We start from the raw sequence: 21,797 nt of genomic DNA, 5'->3' as shown, positions 1-21,797 counted from the left end.
GTGGACTCAGTAGCAGAGGGCTTGCCTAGCATATAAAGGGCTCTGGTTTCCAGCCCCAGCAATGGGGAAAAAAAAATGATTAGAATATGGCCCTGGAATAGCCAGGCAGTCCCAAGTCACCACAAGTGTCCTTGGCAGAAGGACAGAGGAATATTGGAAGCAGAGGGATGGACAGAGGACAGTGGGATCACAGGCCGGAGGGGACTAGGGAATGTGGCAGGAACTGGAAAGGCCCGGGCAGCCTGGCCTGAGCTCTGTGAGACCACTGGCTCACAGAAACACAACACAGGCAGCACGCACTGCAAGCCAGGAGTTTGAGTGAGGTTGTTACAGTGGCCTCAGGACACCAGTGCAGTGTTGCCATGGCCGTCAGCACAGGAAGGCTTGAAAGGTAGAGATCAGACCTGACCCAGGCAGTGTGGGTCACGATCAGCCACAAGCATGTCACAGTGGGACTAGGCACAGTGGCTTCTCTTCATAGGTGGACAAAGCGAGGCCATAGGAGTCATGGTCACTAAGTGCACCAGTAAGACATGGGACTCTGACTCTATTCAAAATATGCTGAATGCATTTTGTCCTCTCTAGGCCTCCATGGAACCTCAGGTCATTCACAGAGGCCGGTGGGAAGGGATGTGGATTCTGGGAAGACCCAAGGCTGCTGTGGACCTCCCAGGAGGATGGGTTAATTCTTGCCATCCAAATCCCCCAGGCCTAGAACTTATCCTGCATCTGGGACAGAGGTATTAGCCAGGGAGCAGCTGGTGGCAGGGCTGGGGCAAGGGAAAGCTGGATCTGATGGCACCCAAATCAGGGCCACCCTTGAGCACATAAAGCATCAGGACAGTTCCAGTCTCTGCCCCTGGCCCAGGAAGAAGCATGTATATTTCTGTTGAAATCTGTTTTCAATAAGCTCAGACATCCTCAGATGCCCAGATTAATGAGTGAATTTTGGGGTAGAGTGGGAAAAATGGAGAATGGAGCAGTCAGATGACTCATCTCTTTGAAGACGGGAAGGAAGAAAGGAAAATAAATACCCATCAACCCCAGCTTGTAGACAGGGCGTGCAAACAAAGATTATAGTTAGAAAAATAGCTGTTGAGGGCAGACTGCAATTGAACAGTCATTGTGAGAGGAGAGAAAGACCAGATGCAGGGCCATGCTGGCCAGCTAGGGGTTTAGACTCTGGCTTTGATAAATAACAACATCCAGGCACAGCGGGGCACACCTGTTATCCTAGCCACTCTAAAGGCTGAGGCAGGAAGATCACAAATTGGAGCCTAACCTGGGTAACTTAGCAGGATTCTGTCTCAAAATAAAGAGAGCTGGGGATACAGCTTAGCAGTAGAGCTCTTCCCTCTCACAGAGAGCAGGAAAAAAAAAAATAAAAAACGAAGGTGAAAACCTGGCTGGGGCCAGAGCCTGAGAAAATTGGCAAGTTTGAAGCCTAGCAGGTCAGTCAACTTCTATCTTGGAAGAGTAACACATTCACTATGGGGCCGTAATTCATGTCTCCCTGCTGGGAAACTAAACCAGCAGTTACACACATGACTGTCTCATCAGGTGGATGGGACAGACCCATCGAGGGGTACAAACTGCTTGATGGGATGAGCGTGCATGTACCCTGAACTCACAGCTCTGTCTCCACCCCACAGAAGGTAGTAGTGGTGGCAGCAAGAGAACAGAACAGGTGACTGGAGCCTCCTGTGTGCTGGGGGACACATATCTCATTGAAAAACATCTTCCTTAAGAGGGACTTGCAAACATCGAAAGAATGAGTAAGCAGTAAGCCTGCTTCAACAGGCAAATGGGGGTACCCTGGCTTCCCAGTAACGAGAGGCCATGTCTGACCAGGATTTCTATAGATGCCCACTCCTATGAGAGCCTTGTGGGTATAGAAACACTGGCCTTTCTTGGGTGGATGGCAAAGGGCGAGGTAGTCCAGAGAGAGCCAGACTCAGTTTACCCCAGGGGAGACGCTTAAATCCCTGTTGCCAAGGATCCAGCCTCAGGGAGGGTAGCAGGTGGCAGGAAAAGGCTTTTCTGGAGTAGGGCATACTCCCAGGCCCTGAAAAGTCTCAGAGCAGGAAGACTGACTGCTAGGCACAGATTGGCCACAGGCTGGATGCAGTGAGCTGGGACACTTTGCACAAATGGCTCACAGCCGTGCGTACCATGAGCAGCCATGGAGCCAGGGTTGTGGTAACAGGCACAGAGCCTGCAGCCATCCACACCACCAGCCTGGGTGCCCGTGTTCCCTTCTAGCCTGAACATTTGTGCCAAAATCTATCATTTTTTACTTCCACTGGCTTTTTAGAGATTTCCCAGCTCGGGTGAGACTTTTTGTATCGAACCATGTAATACATAGGTTATTGCCCTCCATTAGCCAGGGACCCAGGGAGTCCATGTGATGAGCAAAAATTTGAGAGCAGCTGAGTCCAAGAAAACTTCTTTCTCATAGCTCTCGGCTTTCTGAATTGCTGGTCCACTGGGATGGCAGTCTGTAATTAGATCTTCTGAGGTCAGCTGGGTATGGTGTAAAACCTCAGTCTGTGTCACCAGGATTCATGAGTTCACATGGCAGGTGATCACAGTTACTAGAGGAACAGGGGCCTGGATCCGTCTGGCTCAGCCCATGATGGAACTCAGAGGCATCTTGGTGTATCAGAAAGTCTTGGCATCCTGATTTGTGAATCCAGCATTTTCCCGTGCCTTAGTGACATCTCTGCCAGCCTTGAAGACTTTCTCTCTGGTCACAAGATGGCAGCTATCATGTCACTATAGCAAATCCTACATGGAAACAGAGGGGAATTCCAAGAAGCCCTCCTCCAGGCTGTCTCTTCTCCTGGAAGAATTGCTCCCTGGTCTCATTGGCAAAACCCTGCCCAGTGTCCACGTCATCTCTAACTGCAAACAGAATCAGGAAAGCAAGTGTCTGGCTTTGCCAGCCTCTGCAGTGGGAGGCAGGCCAGGGAAGGTTCAGGGTTCACACCAGGAGCTGGGAACAGAGGAGGGGCAAGGCTCAGCTGGGTCTGTCTATGCACTCAGCATCGCTTAAATGACAGCAACCAACTGCTACAAATTGTGGCTATTGGTTGGGCTTTGAGAAGTGAATAGGAGCTCATCATCTGGAGATAGCAAGTAGAGAGCATGTCCAACAGATTGGTAACTAAATCCGTTACTCCACAAGCACACACTTATACGATCCTGCATGAACTTTTAGGGGCTGGAAACTTCTCTGCCCAGGGCTTTTCTTCCTTGTGTTAGCAGCCCATGGTGGTGGGTCCAGCACTTCCAGTTCAGAATCCTTCTGCACGAGCCAGCAGTATTTAGCATGTCTGCTGGAATCAGCCCTCCCCGGGGACTCCCCTCTGGTCACTGTATGGTGGGGCAGCCGCCCCCACCTAGCTGATCAGCCTCAGGCTATCCCAGGATGCTGCCTCCAGCCCTGACCCCCTGGCTCTGCCTCCAGCTCTGTGCACCTCTGTGAATCCTCACCCTCTCTGTGAGAAGCTCCCTCCCTGGTTGGTACATGTCGCCGCCCTTATGGATGTTACACAGGCCCAGTTACACTGAAAGCACTCCAAGCTCATAAACATGCTAATTATGAGAATTGCTCTGATTATTAATTACTACTTAATAATTACTGCTTATGAAGCCAGCATTCAGGTGTACCCCAAGTCTGAGCCAACCTGGCATAAAAACCCAGAATAGTTAGGGGCACTTTCTTTATTTTTCATAAAGGGCTTTTCATCTAATCCTCTGGAGTCTCTCTAGGGCATCTCCCAGGTGACCTCATTTCTATAACGTGTACCCCATCTGTTCTGAAGCATGGTATTATATTAAGCCAGGCGCACCTGTACTCAGTAATGTCAGCATGGCTTCTGCCAGAGAATTAAGACTTTTCTTAGCTTCTGTTATATACAAACGTGTTATTTATGTCCTTTCAAGTATCTTTAGGACATTTAGGGCATGGCTTTAGAAACTGCAACCCATGGTCCAAATCAGGCCCACGGCCTGTTTCTGTCAATAAAGTTTTATTGGCACACAGCCCCCGCCCCCTATACACTGTCATGGCTGCCTCTGTGTCCCTATTAGCAGAATGGAAAGTTGTATCCGGATGCAGGATCTGCCAGCAAAGCCCAGCCGTTTACTCTGTGGGTCTGTGCAGAAAAAATTTCCCAGCTGCTGGGCTAGAAGATGTTCAGAGGCCTTTTAAACAACTTAATGCAAGTGCTCAGCTAGGGTGTCTCTTTCACCTGCTTTTAGAATTATCGCTTTGGCAATGCTGAACTTTTATCTAAGCATCAACGCTTAGGAATGAAGCAAAACACTCACATGCTGAAAAAATAGCATTTCCACCAACAACAGACCACATCTGAGACAGTGGCCCTGAAGGATTATAATGCAGTCGGAAATTTCCTTTTCCCTGGGATCCTTACTCTACCTATTCTATAGTCAGAGCTGTTCGGATGCACAGGTATAGTGGCCCGCTGTGTGCAGGACAGTGACGCACTGAGTGGGTGTGAGCCAGGGGCCACCAGCTGTATCAGGTGCCTGTGTGTGGGAGGGCACCCTCTCTGATGTCTGCACCATGACAAACTTGCCAAATGGCATCTCAGAGCATATCCTCTGTTGGGAGGCGTGTGACCATCCTCTGTGGCCCTTGTGAGTAGAGAGAGGCCAATAGTAGGGGGCGGATGGGAATCACAGCCCACTTCTGTCTGACTCAGGCCTGGCCAGGCTTCTCTCAGCCTCTGACTTTAGAGCTCATGCCATCCGGGTGGGGAGGCCTGGGGGCTGCAGGGTCAGTGAGCTCCCGGCCCCGGGAACCACCTTCTCTCCAGAGCCTGGGCCCCGAGGTTCACACCAGAGAAGACAGGACCAGGCTTACAGAGAGGGCCAGGAAGTCTGTGTGTGGCCTCTCCAGTGTGGTCTTTTGGGGCGTGCCTTGAGGTGGACAGATGGGGCAGGTCTGGCCTGTTGTTTTAATTAACACATGAAGGAAGAGGCACCACTAGCTCCTTCTTGCACAGCAAAACACCAGGCCAGATGTGCCTGGATGTTGTCCTTTACAAAGCACACTCTGTTCCAAGTCAGGCTAAGGTTCCAGGGTCCACCCTGCCCCTGGGGAACTGACTGAGCAGCCGGCTTGAAGGTATTGGGGCCACCAGGTTAGATGCTATAGGGACAGTGGTCTTACATAGGACCTGGGTGCTGTGGGACCCAGGGATTCACAGCCCACTGGGCTTCAGTGCTGCTCACTGAGTCCCCAGCATAAAGAAGCATTAGCCCATGCCCAAGGCAGGAAGGTCCTGGCCGTGGCTGGAGGAGATAGGGAGGGAGGGGCTTCATCTTCCCAAGCATCCTTGCTTCAGAAGCAGTAGTGACGGCATGCATGGTGGGCAGGCCCAGACCTGGAGAGTCAGGGAGCAACTGAATAAGCAAACAAGTCATAGTTTCAGACAGTCACAGGAGCTAAGGATAAAAAAGTAAAGCAGAGAGGAGAAGTGAAGAATCCAGGGCCCAGAAGAGAGCTAAACTCACCTGCTTGGTAATGGTGGCATTTCTTGTGGATACCTGCAGCAGTATATGTAGGAACACAGGCTGTGCAAAGGCACTGTGGTGGAAGTGAGCATGGTTTGGCAGAGAAAAAGGAAATAGACTAGAGGAGAGGGGGACTGGGTCACATCACAGAGGGTATTAGCATGGGGGGTGTTCCAAATTTAGGGGAGAATTTGTTGTACTATTTTAATCAGGGGAGATCCAATCTGATTTAAAGTTTGAAATGATAGCATGAATTCAGGGAAGACTCATCGCAGGCTTTGTGGTCCCCAGGTGAAAGATGTTGGGGCAGTGATGGCGAGAATGCCAGCTCTGTCCAGGCACTGCTGCTAGTGGCCCCCGTGGCTGTGGGGAGGAGGATGCACCTTGGCACCAGTTCCACAGTAGGGGCACACCTGGGTGGTCTGTGTCCTGCTTCCATGAGCACAGACCTTTGCCCTGCAGAGCTGAGCTCTCCGCCCCTCTGTGACACCTTCCAGCTGTTGCTCACTCCAGCAGTGGCTCCTCGGAGGGCACCCAGGCAGGATCTCCAGCCCTCAAGCTGGGGAAGCTATGAGGCCTCCAGGCCCCGCTCCCTCCCAGCCTCTCTCCGCCTCGCTTCTGCTCCCTTCTGCCACACAACATAGGGATCGCCTCGTTCTTGCAATGTGACCCACACGGGTGTCCTGCTGCACAAAATATGCATGCCAGATGTCGCCTTGTAAGGAAGGGCACCTGGGATGCTCCCAGTCACACATCCACATCCCACATCCCCCAGGGAGCCGGGTTCACAGTGTACGGTGTGCAGTGAAGGGGTGCTTTCCTGGGGCCAGATCCTGGGCCAGGGCCTCTCACATATGCTGTCCTCAGGCTGGGTCCAGGGGCTGGGTCAGGGCCGCCCCGGCTCCTCATCTGCAGGTGAGAGTGTTGATCCCAAGCAAGGTTCTGTGACTCGGCCAGGGTCACAGACTGGTTTGGGAAAGTGAGACCCACCCCTGGGCCTGCAGGGGCCAAAGTGGCCAATTCCCTCCAAGCCCACGCCCACCCTGGTCTCTGCGGGCGGCCCCATCTCCTCGATTCCTGCAAGGCGTGCATGTCAGGTCTGCGTTTGTCTCCTCCGCCACTCTCTCTTGGCAGGTAACCCATCTGGTGGCGCTCAGGAAACACTTGTGGGTGATTTATTACAGAGTAATGAGACAATTTAATTTGAAGCAAGTTCTTCTCACATTATTGTTTCTATTAGGAAAAACTCGTATCGCTTATCACGTTAGCAATGAGGAGGAAAATGGTCGTAATAACCACTGGGTGGGGTGTTTTCATAATTGCCGATTTGAGAAACAGCTTCTTCAAGCGCACATCTCCACGGGGTGGGCGTACGCGGGCCATGTGGGTCAAGCCCGTCATCCTCTGGTGTGGAAGACGCCTCTTTTGTTTGTCCAGCAAGGGTGGTTCCCGGCAGCCAACAGCAGCTTCGCCCATGAGTGGCCAGCCCACATTTGTGACCTCCCACAGGTGGACAGACAACATACACTGCCAGGAGCAGCCTCGCTGGGGCAGCACTCTGAGCATGATGGGCCAGGTGTGGGGTTTAATTTCCCTGTGTGTCATGACAGAGGATGGGGACAAAACCAAGTAATGTCCCACCAGGAAGCAGGAAGCAGGCTGCTGGAGCAGCAGCGTGTGTGGCCAAGGTGACACATGACTGGGGAACCCCTCCTGTCCACCAGCAGCCTGCCAGGCCTTCCAAGGACAAGGCCACCCTCCCCACCCATGGAGCAGCCCTCTGTGCCACCTGGCAGCTGCCTCTGCCACAGTGAGCTGGGCCAGCCGCCCGCACATGGCAGCCAAAGGGCCCAAGCTGGCACATCTCTGCCAAGCTGGGCACTTGTTGATCCCCCACCCCGGCACCCCAACCCCCTGCCGGAGAGTTGACAGCTCTCTGCTCAGCCTCATCTTCCTGATTGGCAGAGCCCGAAAGTTTCTAGGACATCCCTGCTACCGCAGCTCCCTGGGGACTCCTCTTTCTAATAGTGCTCTAGTTCCTGCCACTGAGAGGTGGTTTCAGGAGAGTGATTTAGGGAGCTGTTCCCCGGCTTCTGCTCCCTGCCCTGAGGGACGTGGGTCTCACCACCTGCTCAGGGGCGGTACTTTCAGGAACTACAAATGCACCACACACAGGGAGTCCTCCCTGGCTCTCCCCAGTTATCATGGCCCTGTCTCTGTGGGACTTGCACCCTGACTTCTAGCAGCATCAGTCCAGATCAGGTAGTATTCAACATAGCTGGGCAATAGCCAGGCCATATCCATGTGGGCCGTAATGAACATACCTCTTTGCCATTAAAAAAAAACCTCCAGACATGGTTTGGATGCCTTCGCCTTTGAACCCTGCCTGCGAGCAGTTTACGGCAGCCGTTGTGTCTGAGCAGCCATTGATCTGTTGAAGGAATCTTCCAGTGGGAGATCCGGGACTTACAAGTGATTTTCACACGCGATTGGAATAATATTTACAGAGACTCAGCTTAACAAGGGTGGTGCCGCCCTGTGCAGAACCCCATAGACACTTCTTCAGATGCTGCCTTGTGTTATTGTTCTTTAGATTTTAGAGCTGGTGGATTCTGTTTTCTAAGCCATAGATATAGCCTGCCTCACCTACAGGCCATTCTTACCCCTTGAGAGCAAATGCAGCCTGTTGGGAACATGAGTGGGCCCCCAGCAGCAGCTGCAGAGTTGTGGTCCAGGGGAAGGGGCCACCTTGAGTCCTTTAGATGGAAGCATGAGTGTTGGGCCAGCTTCCTAGCAAGTCAGCCCCGGGCCGTGACCCAGGGCTCAGACCTCAGTGGGAAATGTCTAGAGAGGAAGTGGGACAATTGCCTTTGTGTCCTCTTTGGCCCCGTGAGCTGGCTGTCTTCTTATCCTCTGTCTTCCCAGGAACCAGACAGAGCCATCACGGGTGTGCTGATGCCTGCATGTACATATCTCGCTGCCCAGCCAGGTCCCCATGGTCCTCCCTGGTGTGCAGGTGGCTGTGCGGTCAGCCCACCACCTCTGCACATCGTGGCTGCTCCCTGTTGGCTGCACTGCCATCCTTCCCTTGTCCCACCCCAGTCCCCAGTCCACGTACTCCTAGGGATACCTGCACCCCCACCCCCACCCCCGGAAAGCCTCCCAGGCTATGGTCCTCTAACACTGCGTCCTTTTAATTTGTTCTGTGTGTTTCTCTCCCCACCCAGCCTGGGTATGAGTTTCTCTGGCTCCTGTGACAAATCACAAATGGGACTTTGCAACAGTTAAGCCAGCCCTTTCACAGCCCACAGCCGGAAGTCTGAGGTCAGAGGGAGACCAGGCCCCTCCCTCTCGGGGACAGCAGGGCGGGGGGACGTTCTCTGCCTCCTGAGTGTTGGGCCAGCGCCTGTGGAGCTAGGTGATCCCGACTTGTGGTCATGTCACTTCCCTCTCTGTCTCAACCTCCCTCTGCCTCTGCCTTATCAGGACAAGTCACAGATGATTACAGGGTCCTCCCTAAATGCAGGGTGATCTCTCCTCTGAAGATCCTTAACTACCCTACAGATACCATGTCCTGCTCAGCAAGGTTGCAGTCACAGAGAGCAGGGCTGAGGACCTGGCCACTGTTCAACCCACACTGCTCAGCATCTTCCCCATGAGGGCCAGACTGGCCCCCTTACAGGACAACCAGGGGGACACCAGGAGCACCTCCAGGCATGCCACAGGGGTGTGGACTCCAGGGCCACTGCAAGGGCAACCCTGAGTCCCCAAAAGTCAGCTGTCCGACTCCAGGTTGCTAGTTGCTCTGGGTGTATTCAGTCAGCTCTTTCCAGGGGCAGGAAGTGGGACTGTTGGATGGAGGGTGGACACTGCTAGTGGGCTCTATCTGTGGCTCCCAAGGGACTTTCCATGTGTAGCTGTCGGCAAGGTAGGGTGTGTCTCCTGTGTGGACACCTCTTTGTTCTCCATGGTGGCTGATGGCCTCTTTCCCATATTACTGTGACTAGGAAAAAGGATCTGCCCTTCCCTCAAGATGCTTTCTGTCCATCTGTGCCCACAGGACCATGATAAAGTACAGTGGCCTAGCTGTGGGTCATGTTCTCTGTAGCTACACTGCATACAAGCTGTGCAGCTATACCGAGCATTACTGGGTGCCCACCCCTTCCCTTTCCACAGCTCCAGAAGTTGACACAGGCAGGTGTGTTTGTTAGAGTCCCCCACCCTACTCAGAAACATTTGAAGAAGGCACTGCTGGCTCATGCTTTTGTTCAGCCCACAGCTGCAGGTAGATGTTGTATCACGTGATTCACAGAAGAGTTGCCATGATTTTTGTTTCCCAGATGTTCGCTGTGACTGCTTCAGACACGGGGTCATTCATAGGTGGGGAAGAAGGGCCCCAGAAGAGGAGTGAGTGAGGCTCCCCGGGACAGCATGTGGGGTGGCAGGTGCCGCTGATGTGGCCCAGTGACACAGAGTTTGGACCACATCTGGAGAGTCCCCAGCTACAGGGTGGCCTCTGGCTCAAGGACTTGTGCAAAAGTCCAGGCATGTGCTGAGGACCTGGGCCGCATCCTCTCTCCTCTCTGGCTTCCTGGGCCTAGCCTGCCGCATGCAGTGGGCACTCCTCTGTGCTTCATAAAACCTGCCATCTGGCTTCCACTAAGACCTGAGGGCCATCCCAGTCTTCCTCTCCTGGAAGTCCTACAGTGGTCCTTGGTCACGGTCACTCACTTGTCCTGTGATGTGCTCAATCTATACCTTGGGTCTGTACCATTCCACTTTGTCTGTGGGGGAATTTGGGGGTGAATCACAAGGCAAGATCAGTACCTGCATGAGCTCAGGTCCCTTGGAGACAGGGACATTTGCTTCTGGATGACAGCGCAGAAGAATCCATGGTGTGTGTGCTAAGGACCACAGCTCCCCTGTGACAAAGTTCCAAGGCCTGTCAAGGGGGTGCTTCTGAGTGTTGACTCATTGGCTCCTTCTAGACTTTCATCCTCCTTGTGGGGGGAAACTGAGGCTCTGATCAGCCCAGCTGATGAACAGCTGAAGGTCCATCCAAACCCAAGGTGCATCTGTGAACACAGGGAATGGAGGTCATGACAGTTGGGGCGGGCTCTTCAGGATCCGAAATGGTGTAAGGATAGAAGGATAGGGACGGTTCTTCCTGGTGTCAGAGCCTGAGGACCTGGCTCTTCACTGACACAGAGGACAGAGCTATCCCAGTGCAGGCAGGATAGCAGTCACAGGTGGGGCTAAAAGGTTCCCAGGACAGGTCAGGAATGACCAGGCAGGCTTTGGCCTGGGTGGCAGAGAGATGGGTGATGTCCCCACAAGAAGACACATCATGATGAGGGGTTGGCATATGCTGGTCCTGCATGTCATCTCTGATTTGATTCACACATGCTGCAGAGGTGACTTTAGGGCATGAGTTGGGGGATCACTTTGTGCACTCCTGGCCTGGACTATGGTTACTCTCATTTTGCAGAGCAGGCATCTCAAGTTTGAAGTTCATGGTGACCTTTGGGACAGAGCACAGCTGGGCTTTGAACCAAGCTCTTCGGGGCCCAGGCTGGCACCTACACCACATGCTGGGCAATCCCACTGGCCTGAAGAAGTGCGTGTTGAGGGGACAGCTGCCAGGGAGTAGCATAGGCTGTGTGGGAGGATAGTGTCTGAGTACCTTTAAATCAAACAGGTGACGTGTGCTGAGAATATATCCCTGTCCCGGATCCAGATGTCACCCAGTTCCAAGCAGAGCACGGGGCAGTGGGCTTGGTGTCTTGGGTGGGCTCTCATCCTTCAAGGGTCTTGGGCTGCTGGCCTCTGCAGCTCCCAGCAGAAGGGCGTGCAGGAGACCAGCATGCTTCCCTTGGCTTTGGCAGCAGGGTGTCTGCAGGACCCAGGTGGAAAGGGAGTCATGTGAGGCAGTCTCAGCAGCAGCTCCCCAGGACCCCTAAGCCATGGCAGAAGAGCCCCCTCTCCCTCCTGTCCCCTGTGGCTGCCAGGACCTGGCTGGCTGCCAGCCTGCTCCACTACTGGCAGCAGTTAAAGGGCCCTGGGGTTTTCCTGCTAACCACACCACTGTGGGAGTGGCTGTCTCCAACCACAGCAATACTGAGAGGCCCGGCCTGGCCTCGCTACCTATGGGTTTGTGAGACAAGGAACCAGAGACCCTGTCACTGCTAATGTCAGAATGGCTGTGGTCCCTGCCTGTGGGTTTCTAGTGCCCTGGACCCTTGACTGTCCCTAGCCTTGTCCAGTGGCCCTGAGCAGGAGGTGAGGGTGGGGTGCAGGTTGAGTCCGGAGGGCTTCAGGCTGGTGGCCGACTTCCCCAGAGCTGGACTCCCTGCATTTGGCAGCATCTCCACTACAGAACAAGAGCTGCGGACCACAGTTGCCTGCCGTATTTCAGACCCTGTAATGGGTCATGACTACCAGGTCTGCCCTGCTGAGCGGAGCGGCACCATCCCACTGGGAGGCAGGGTCACGCATGTCCTTTGTATGATCCTCTGGTGCAGCTGGTGTGGGGGATACACTCTGTTATGTCCCCAACCACTCCAGAGCTCTCTTGCCTCATCTGTACAATGAGCACTTTGAGGGGCTGCCTGAACCCCATCCAGTGAACTCCAGCCAGTCACAGACACTTGCCCCGTCCTTCCACTCCCTGGGGGCTCCCAGTCCATAACTGCTGCACTGTGACCCGCCACTGAGCGCTGGGCCATGTGCTGCCCAAGGCAGCAAGTGTGGGGCCAGGAAGAGGAGCCGGCAGCTCCTTACCCCCTTCCTCTGCCTGGGGTCCCCAGCCCTCACTGAGATGGGAGCATCTGCAGCCCATGGTGCCCTCTCTCTGTACACCAGATCCCCCCACACCAGCCCCCTGGGACCCTGCAGAAGACCTCTCTCCCTTTCTCCCTGCTCCCTCCTCCAGTGGCTCCTGAGTTACTTCAGGCAGCACCCATGCTGGTGGGACAGGGGTTGTGTCTCAGGTCCCCTCAGCGGGCCACCCAGAAGACAGGGCAGGGCAGGACAGCAGGTTAGCCAGGTCCTGGGACCCACAGGGCAGCCTGCTTGTATCCAGTACACCTGTGCGTGCCCCTGGGTGTGGACAGTCACAGGGTGGAGTTCTTTTAGAATGAGAGGAGGCTTTGCAGGTAAAACAAAGTTGGGGCTTTTTCAGTTTCTTTCTTTTAAAAAGAAACACTGTGCCAAGAGGCAAATAGTGTGGCTCTCGTTGCAGGGGGCACACCACCTGCCCTCCATTCCCTGTCCCCAGCAATCCACCCTCCTAAAAAGCAGGCCACTGGCCTCAGAGGCTTCGGTAGGACTGAAATGACCTGCCTGCTTCTGCCCAGAGCCCCGCTTGCTGGTCAGAAGTCCCTAGCTGTGGCCATGGGAGGCACCACGCTGGCCGCTCCCCCGCCCTGCCTGCCGCCAGCCCAGCCTGCGGATTCTCTGCGCGGGATGACGCTCAGGCAGCTACCGCGGTCGCGCTGTGGGCTCATCAGATGACTGTGGGGGCTCCTGCCTGCCGCACACCACCTTCCCAAGGACTAGAGGAGGGAGCGCGGGATGCAGCGCCCAGGTCCCTGTGTCACCCGCGCCTGCCACTGGCTCACGCGCTGCCTGAGCACATAGAATCTGATTTTCTTTTTAAGCCCCTTCAAGAAAAAGCCAAACAAAACTGCTGCCTCATTTCTCCTCAGGCTGATTTCATTCCGCTTCCCTGGAAGATGCATCTGGCCGAGGCAGGCGGGGGGAGCTCATTCACGACGCTGCTGCTGCCACCGCCGCCGCCACCACCCGGGCCACTTACTTTCTTTGCTCTCAGCGGCGGCGTCCTGGCCGGCCCCCGGGTGCCTTGAGCTGCCGCTCAGCAGCCCGGCAGCCTCTCCAGCATGCCTGCCTCCTTCCCCCGGCTGGCTCCTGCGCCGCCCGCCCCCCCCTTCCACATCCCATTGTGCCCCGCTCGCCTATCCCGTTAGCCCCCCCAGCTCCGCCTGCACCTCGCTGCCGCCCAGGCTCCTCCATGCTGCCGGGATCCGATCCGGGAGCTGGGTGATTAATTGGCTATGATGATGAACGTCCCCGGCGGAGGAGCAGCCACCGTGATGATGACGGGTTACAATAATGGTCGCTATCCCCGGAATTCTCTCTACAGTGACTGCATCATCGAGGAGAAGACAGTGGTCCTACAGAAGAAGGACAATGAGGGCTTCGGGTTTGTGCTCCGAGGGGCAAAAGGTAAGAGCCTGGGTGCGTTCACATGTCGTGTGTGTGTGTGTGTGTGTGTGTGTGTGTGTGTGTGTGTACACTCCTGTATGAGGAACATTCCCCCTGCTTGGAAATAAGCATTAAATAAGCATTTTCCTAAGGGCACTCGGTTGCTAGACAACAGTGCTCTTTACTGTTCTGCCTGCCTCAGAAAACATCAGGGCTTACTTTAGGCATATTTTTAATTTGCTATACACGGCATTGGTCGGAACACGCTCCCCCCCACCTTGCTTTAATCATGGGGGTAATCAGTTTCATGCTTTAGTTAAGCCACACTGTGGCTGCCTTCAGAGCTCCTCGTTTCAGATGCACAGAATCAGCAGCCCTGAGTTTCAGGTGCCGGGAAACTGCCTGCCTTGGAAGTGGGCTTCAGCTCCAAGGGTAGCGGCACCCGTGTGCCTGCCTCTAAGGTGACTTTGCAATGGAAAGGTGGCAAGATGGTCCCCTCTGCCACAGAGGGACTGAGCTGGCATCACATACATCCCATGGCCTATGGTGGGAGGCTCTGCGATGCGGTCCATGGCAGTGTACCCACCACATGCCCTTTATGTGAGGGCCTCCCTTCCAAATAAGACAGAATGGCATCACCCCTCGTGAGAGGAGACAACTGCCCACTGCATGTGTGGGGGTCAGCCATGTGGAAGTTTCATCCTGGAGCCTCTGTGCTGCGGTAGAGTTCTGCACCTGTGTAGAGAGAGCTTCCTTCCTGGCTGGTGGGCCCATCTGCCTTCAGCCCAGGCAGCTCCACGATGATCTGTGCAGAGAGAAGCCGAGTCTGTCCCTCTGTTCCCTGTACAAGTCCAGGCCCATCTGTGTGATGTCCTCTTCCTCCCACTACCAGGCATCTCCATATTCACAGCTCACCCCTGGCCTTTCATGACTACCAAGAAGGTTATCCTCTTGCCCTGGAGTTGTGCTTGACAGCCATGTGGGCTCCAGAAGCCAAGCCTTGCTCCACTGAGGTCCAGCCTTGCCATGCATGCTGGTTCCAAGGTGGTCACAGCCAGCCAGGCTCCCAGTGCAAAGGAGTCATGGGCAGATTCCAAATCGATGGCCACCCAACTGGGTCAGCATTCTGTTGCATCTGTGTTTCAAGTTGAATCCCCCTTGGTCCCAGTCTACGTAAATTTAAAATTGGCAAGTGGTTCAGTATGGCATTTCTCTAGCTCTGTGTGGTATAGGAGGAACTTTTCCATTTTTAGAACTGAAAATGTTTAGTCACTGATGCTTTTAAAGAAAATGACAGGCGTGTAGACATGTACTGCAGAGCACGTTGTTCTGTGGTTTCAGTGAAAAGGCCCAGAAGCATGATGGTAACACCAACATGCAGGTGGCTTCGTGGTTTGAGTTAGCAGTGACCAGAAATGTGATTCTCAAGTCCTTCCCTGAGGAGAGTTGGCATGGACAATCTCTTCCAGCAGGAGACACAGGGATCCACCTCTTCCCAGGGCAGCCCAGGGGAGGCAGGACAGCTAACTTGGAAAACATCTATGAGGCTTCTGATGAGGTGCTCTTTATCTTCCCAGCTGACACCCCCATTGAAGAATTCACTCCAACGCCGGCATTCCCAGCCCTACAGTACCTGGAATCTGTGGATGAAGGCGGGGTGGCATGGCAAGCTGGACTGAGGACCGGGGACTTCTTGATTGAGGTAGGGATGCAGTGTTTGTGTCACTCACTTGGGGAGAGCGCCGACTCTCACCTGGGAAGGGGTCACGGTCATGGTGGCACAACTACAGTGAGTGAGCTAGAATGCTCATGGGGGCGACCGTAGAGTTGTGCTGCATGACTCTGCACCCTGTGGATGCTACTTCCTATGGTCTGGTGTTTGAATTGACTCTGAGGCTTTGGCTCTACTTCTCTGGAAGGAGGAAGTGTATGTGGAACTTGGCCATTGGTCTTGAAGTAGAAGGTAGAAAAAAGAGATGTGGTTGCCATGATGTTGAAGACATGTGTGGATCTGTGGGTGGTTTAGTTGTGACTCTATAAATAGCCACCAAGAGGAATCATCGCCCACTGCTAGGTCCTAAGGGCTAGCCAGAAAGCCCAATGTATCATTTACTGACACCAGGTCTGTGACTGGTGGCTCAGAGTTGGTGGATTTGCAGTCATTGGATGGGTGATAGTCTTCAAAGACCAAGTGACATGGGCCAAAGTGGGTAGGTGGAGTAGACTGCACAAAAACAGCTTTGGTATGCAGGTGATTGAAAGCTTTTGGTAGCACCTGGAAGGAAGGAACTTCGTCTGCATTTAAAGAATCCATTGGATGTTGGTGTCTGTGACCCACGAGCTTCACATGTAATTGAATTTGGAATGTAGAAGGTGCCTGAATTCCCAGCACATGTGAATGTTGCCCCTCTGGGGATTTAATATCTTGGTCCAAAGGAAAGTGTTGCTCTTTGGAAATATGAAAGCTGAGAGGATATGGTTGGCAAAAAATTCTTTCTAAAAGCTCTGGTAGAATAGTCCTCATTGGGAGTTCACATTTCTGGGACAGTGTTTCCTCAGTGCTAACCTGAGCCCTGCTTCCTGTGTGTCAGAAATCCATGCACAGGTAGAAGGAATGGAGAGGAGGTCTAGCTAGATGGACACGCATGCACTCTACGAAGGAAGAGATCATGTTCTGGCCCCAGTGGGATGGCCACTTGAAGTCATTTTCTCATGTGTCTAAACTTTCGGGTTGTGACTTTGCTAATGATCACAAGTCTCTTAAGAGGGAATGGGAACCCAGAGGGAAGATCGTATCGGGGAAGAGAAAGCCAGGTAGGGGGGGAGAAGGTGTGCTAACTTATTCCAAGTGTCTCATGTTGCTCTCATATCATTTCCTGAAAAGACAGATTTAAATTAGCCTTGACCAATCAGAGCCCGATTTGGGTGAGAATCGAGCTAATTCTGGTTCTTGTGTGTTGAAACTGTCAGATGCACCTCCAGAATGGTGGAGCCGGGAGCCCACTGCAGCTCCGTGGGTTAATTCGGTTTGTAACCCTCATAAAAATGCAGAGACTAGGTTGAATCATCATCTGTAGGATGCAGTTGTGATGTAAATCCCCTTCCTGTGTGTGAGAGAAAGAAGGAGACAGAGACCAAGGGGGTGTGGCCTTGGGTGGGGAGGCAAGCCTGGGGTCTCTGAGTGTGTGGGGGTGGCAGAGAAAGGGCCCCGGTGGACTGACACAGTGGTGCTGTTCTTGGCTTTTAATAATAAATGAGGGCTGCAGATGCTCAAGCAGATGCCTTGTTCAGCTCATTGGATTGTTTCCTGGATAAGCCGGTCCGTCAAGGAACTTGGCCTGGGAGGCGTGCGTGCCGCTGGTACACTACTGGCTGAGCAGGTGTTGCTGCGCGCACCTAGACTGACCAAAGAGGGGACACCCCGTCCTGTCCCACTAAAGCCTCACAAGCATTTGAAGCATCAGGAGTTGCTGGCCTTCGCTTATCAAACCTCCTTTGACATTGATTTTAACCTCTGATATGCAAATGTATTTGCCATTTTAGAGCAGGCTTTCAATTCTGGGGAACCTCTGGATTTCAGGATTCTAGGAACACTGCTAGAGATACCTGAGGTCTGTGGCAGGGTTAAGATGTCACATGTGACCCAGGGGAGAGTTGAGCTTTCCACAAACATGTCCCAGCAGGCCGCCTGCTTCAGGTTGTACACTGACAGCGATAGAGTGGAAGGCCAGGCTCCTCCCAGTTCATTCCCCAACCTAGCTTGATGGGACTCTGAACACCCGCAGTAGGTGCTTAGTTAGATTGAAGACTGAAAATCCCCATTGAGTTATTTTCCTAGCTACTGGATTTCACTGCTGGAATATTAAAATAATTTATTGCCTTAGAGAGATTTATTTCTTCCCACAATTTTTCTGCATTCTCTATGAAAAGCTGACCTTGGAGGGATTGTTTTAAATAGACTCTTGCTTACCACATCCGCTGTCCATGTGGGCATGAGTCTGGGGTTTCCTGAGCTCCCTGGGAGGCTGTGGTCTCCATGGGAAAAGCTACCCAAAGGGCCAGCATGCATCCTTCATTTCCCCCATCCCCCCAGGCAAGGGTTCTTTTTGCTCTGTTTGAAAGAATTTCAAAAGTATGTCAGACATTTTATTTTTTCTCTAAAAATGCATGCTGTGGTTTGCACCTTTGGACCAACGGGCCACTTTTGAAGTGAATGCTGGCTTTTCAACCCTTCCGCATTACTTCATTTTTCCATCTTTAACTTTGTCAGAGCACCCTGACATTGCCATCCTGCTCCAAGTCACATCCCACAGTGAAGGGTTTCCTGGGGTGCGTGATCTTCCTGGGTATTCGCTTTCTAGAATTTCCTTCTTTCTTCCCCCACCCCGGCTGAAGCATTTGGGAAATTTGTTTTGTTGTAGTTGTTGCTTCTTTGTTGACTACCTTCCCCGCTCCCACCAAAATCAAAACTTTGAGTAAAGTTCCCTGTAAATGGCTGTTTTCAATGTAGGAATTACATTGAGACAGAGAGGTGTCAGAGTGTGAGTTCAGTTGTCATGAAACATCTCCGAGGTGGGCAGAGAGGATGAGTGTGTCCCTGTGATAAGGACATTTGCTCTGCAGATTGGTGTACTGTCTTCCATGAGCATGCACAGGGGGCTGGCTCTGGGACCCCCAATGGAACCAAAGTCTGAGATTGCTCAAATCCCTCATATAAAACAGTTTAATATTTGTATTACCCGCATATATTTGTGTACCATTTAAATCATTTCTAGATTACTTCACATACCTTATACAGTGTAAGTGCTTTGTAAGTAGTTGTGATACTATATTTAAGGAATAATGACAAGGAAAAAAATTCTGCACATGCTTAATGCAAAGGCAAATTTAAAAAAATATTTGCCGGGGACTGGGAAATTAGCTCAGCGGCATAAGCGCCTGCCTTGCAAGCAGGCAGTCGTGAGTTCGATCCCTGGTACCGGTAAAAACGAAAAAGACCAAAAAAAAAAAAAAAATTGCCACCCACATTTGGTAGAATGGGTAGAAACAGACCCCGTGGATGTGGAGACCTAATCATATTTACCATCTTCAGATCAGCTCATTGCTGGAATCCCCTAGGCTGTGTCACTGAGCCTTCCTGGTGGAAATGTCAAACAGCCTGGAAACAAATGGCCAGAGAGTTTCCAGAGGCTATGGGAGGGTTCAGGGTGAGCTTGTCTGTCCACAGCAGGAAGTTCCTCCCACAGCGTATTTCACGATAATAGGAGTTGAAGACACCAAAGTTTCCAGGTTGAATCAGCTTTGGACAGTTTTCTGGCAGTAGGGAGTAGGGAGGCTTTGAGATTATCTTGATCAGATCTCCCTACTCCCAGAAGACCTAGAAAAAGAGGTCAGAGGTCAGTCCCAAAAGTTAAGCAAAGTCATGGATAAGGTGTGAACATTTATGCGTGGGGGCTGTGTGTGGAGTCACTCAGGAGACCTGGCATGTTGTGTCACTTGCAAGTCCTTCAGGGTTGCCTGGGCCTCGTTTCCTGGGACCCAGCTGGGGATCAGAATCACCTGAGGCCTGTGAGCCATGTGGAAACCTGATTGCCAGCCCCTGCTGGCTTGCTCAGAGCTGGAGGGTGGAAGTCAGAGCAGCTGTGCTTTTAGAAAGCCAGGGTAAAGCCACAGAGTCCTGTAGCAGGCAAGATGATGTCCCACTAGCCTGAATGAGGTTCATTTGTCATGCTAACCTACATCTCTGAGTCCCAACTAGAAGCAGAACTGCACTAATCTGGTGGTAGGATCAATGGTTTTTCCCACAGGTTTCCCATATGGAAACCTAAGATTTTTTTTTTTCCTTGAGTTACTAAAATATCCTTGATCTCAAGAAATGTTCATAAAGCAACTCAGCAATAAACATCTGAGATCAAACAGTATTTGCAATGACTAACCCAAAGGCCCTTTCCTTATTTATAGCCAATGAGGGTGTATCTGCCAAGCCTGCACTGACCCATCTAGTTCACATGGCGACCCTATAAATCTGTTGTCACCCCCATTTTATAGAAGAGGAAACTGAGGTACAGAGAGGTCACATCACTTACCCATGGTCTTATAGCTGATAAGGTGAGATGCTGGGATCCTAGCCTGCCACCTGACCACATCATGTTATGCCCAGTTCAAGATCCGGACAGACTTTGATGGGCTTGATGTAGAAATGGGCAGAGGGTAAGGAAATAAACAAAGCATACGCTGCTGACTTTTATTTTTGAATTAATACTTTTATTAAATTATAGTACCCATTGCTGGTAACATACTCCCATGTTGCCAGGTAAAAGAATCAATTGCCATAAACTTGTAGAAATCAGTGCAACAGTGTGTAACAGGAACCCTACAATCGAGCTGGGGTTTACATCCAGGAATCCATCCTAAGGGAATTGTCTAAAAAGCGGGTCGAGATCACAGGGAAGCAAAAATATTCAAATAAATTTTAGAAAGAGAGTTGGCAGCAGGGAGAGAACAAAGGGAAACGGTTAAGGGTACAGCAAACATCTGCTGTGGATTCATGAGAAAACATTAAAAATTATTCCTACAAGGAGTTCTTAATACTGATAGGAAATTGCTGCATTATATTTTATGAGAAATGCAGAACCAATAATATCGTGCAAAGAATACCACCCTGCAAAAAATCTAGGTACAGAGAAAAAAGGATGTATTAACTCCTAGAGCGATGAGGTTGTGCTGTTTTCTTTTTCCACACTGTTCTATGTCTTAGATTTTCTACAGTACTAATTTTTTGACAAGTACTAATTTGTAAATAGAAAAATATTTCATAGAAAAAGGCCACCCAACACTAGGGAGGGCTGTCCTGGCTTCCTCAGCCAGGCCAGTGGCCCTAGTCCGGAGGTAAAACTTTCTAGGTGTTAATTATCTTCCTGGGTCCTTTCCTGGCAACTGGAGGTAGGGCTGGGAAGACTCCTATGGTTTTTGTGATTGTTTTCTTAGCCCTGAAGTGGCCAATCTCGGTTTGTGTTAATTTCCCTAAATAGGTTTTCCTTTGCAATTAAGGCAGGCAGCAATATCCTTCATCCTTGAAAAGCAATGCTTAGGTGTGCTAATTACTTTTCCCTCATATTAAATACTTGCACTAGAAGAGGTTGTATTGAAGCAAGGATGCTAAGACAGATGCCCTGGCGTCCTCCTCAGAGATGTTGGGAGTACGTCACGGAATGTTTCCTAGGCCAGCCCTTGACAGGATGGGATTTGGAAGATGTAATGTAGGCTGCAGATCATATCCACCCAAACCATCCTCCAAATCCACTGGGGTGCTGCAGTTACAGCAGGACAGCCTCACCCAGCCTCGGGTTCTCCTTGGAGGGATGAAAGTCAAGACCAGACTCTTCTTGATCAGTCATTATGAGCCCTATTAACCAGCACATGCCTGCTGGGCCTCAGTTTCCCCATGAGTAAGGTGGGCAGTATAAGAATCAAATCACGCAAGCTGAGTTATGTGACACTCAAGATTCCCCCATGAGCCCTGCTGGCCAAAAGCACCAACACAGGGCTGGCTTTTAGTCAGTATTTGTCGTCAATTTCCATCTCATGCTTGACTCAGAAGAGAAAGCCAATAAATATTAGTTGAACAAATAATAATAGTAACAATGGTGACAGCGAAACAGTTACAGGTCACATCTGTGTGTGCCCCTCACACGCAGATAGCTGGGCCTTGCTGCTGAGAAGGTCTTGGCCACAGCTCCTTTGCATCTCTCCTTGGAAGGGTACCGGCCACTGCAGGTACCTGCCCTCCCCTCATTCCCCCACAGGGTGCTGGCAGGTGTGCCTCCTGACTTGGCTTATATCTCCACTCCCAGGGCGATGGAAACTTTCCGTGATTCTGTTTTGGCACAGGTGTGGCTTTCAGATAATCCTGGAATGTCCATTTTGGCGCCCATTTTATCCTCTAGTGACATATCCCAGGGCCACAGCCAGAGACCTTTTGTGCTTCCCTGGTGCCAGCATCCTGGGCCTAGGTGTTAGCCGCTCATACC

The 21,797-nt window shown here is 52.0% G+C and overlaps 1 protein-coding gene and 1 long non-coding RNA gene across 7 annotated transcripts in view; one reads left to right on the top strand and one right to left on the bottom strand.

Annotated features, from left to right (window-relative positions):
- The window catches only part of Shank2 (SH3 and multiple ankyrin repeat domains 2), a 503,818-nt gene that overhangs the window by 337,655 nt on the left and 144,366 nt on the right, over positions 1-21,797 (top strand). For all 5 annotated transcript variants that reach the window (XM_063227696.1, XM_063227697.1, XM_063227700.1 and 2 more), the window contains 2 exons: positions 13,706-13,788; positions 15,345-15,469. In XM_063227696.1, the coding sequence (XP_063083766.1) occupies positions 13,706-13,788; positions 15,345-15,469 (208 nt within the window). The remainder of the gene's footprint in view (positions 1-13,705; positions 13,789-15,344; positions 15,470-21,797) is intronic.
- Positions 5,735-13,791, bottom strand: LOC111756305 (uncharacterized). Of its 2 annotated transcripts, XR_002790796.2 has the most exons (3): positions 13,361-13,791; positions 11,228-11,437; positions 5,735-10,619 (listed from the first exon to the last, which is right to left on the bottom strand). It is a non-coding gene; the product is annotated as an uncharacterized LOC111756305 (long non-coding RNA). The 2 variants fall into 2 exon arrangements; XR_010040168.1 differs by having other exon boundaries at positions 5,735-11,437.

Source organism: Cavia porcellus, unplaced genomic scaffold, assembly GCF_034190915.1.
Source record: "Cavia porcellus strain 051 isolate PalLab524CR breed Dunkin Hartley unplaced genomic scaffold, mCavPor4.1 scaffold_17, whole genome shotgun sequence".
NCBI lineage: Eukaryota > Metazoa > Chordata > Mammalia > Rodentia > Caviidae > Cavia > Cavia porcellus.
Note: the sequence above shows the minus strand (reverse complement) of the source record. Positions and strands in the feature narration are given on the sequence as shown.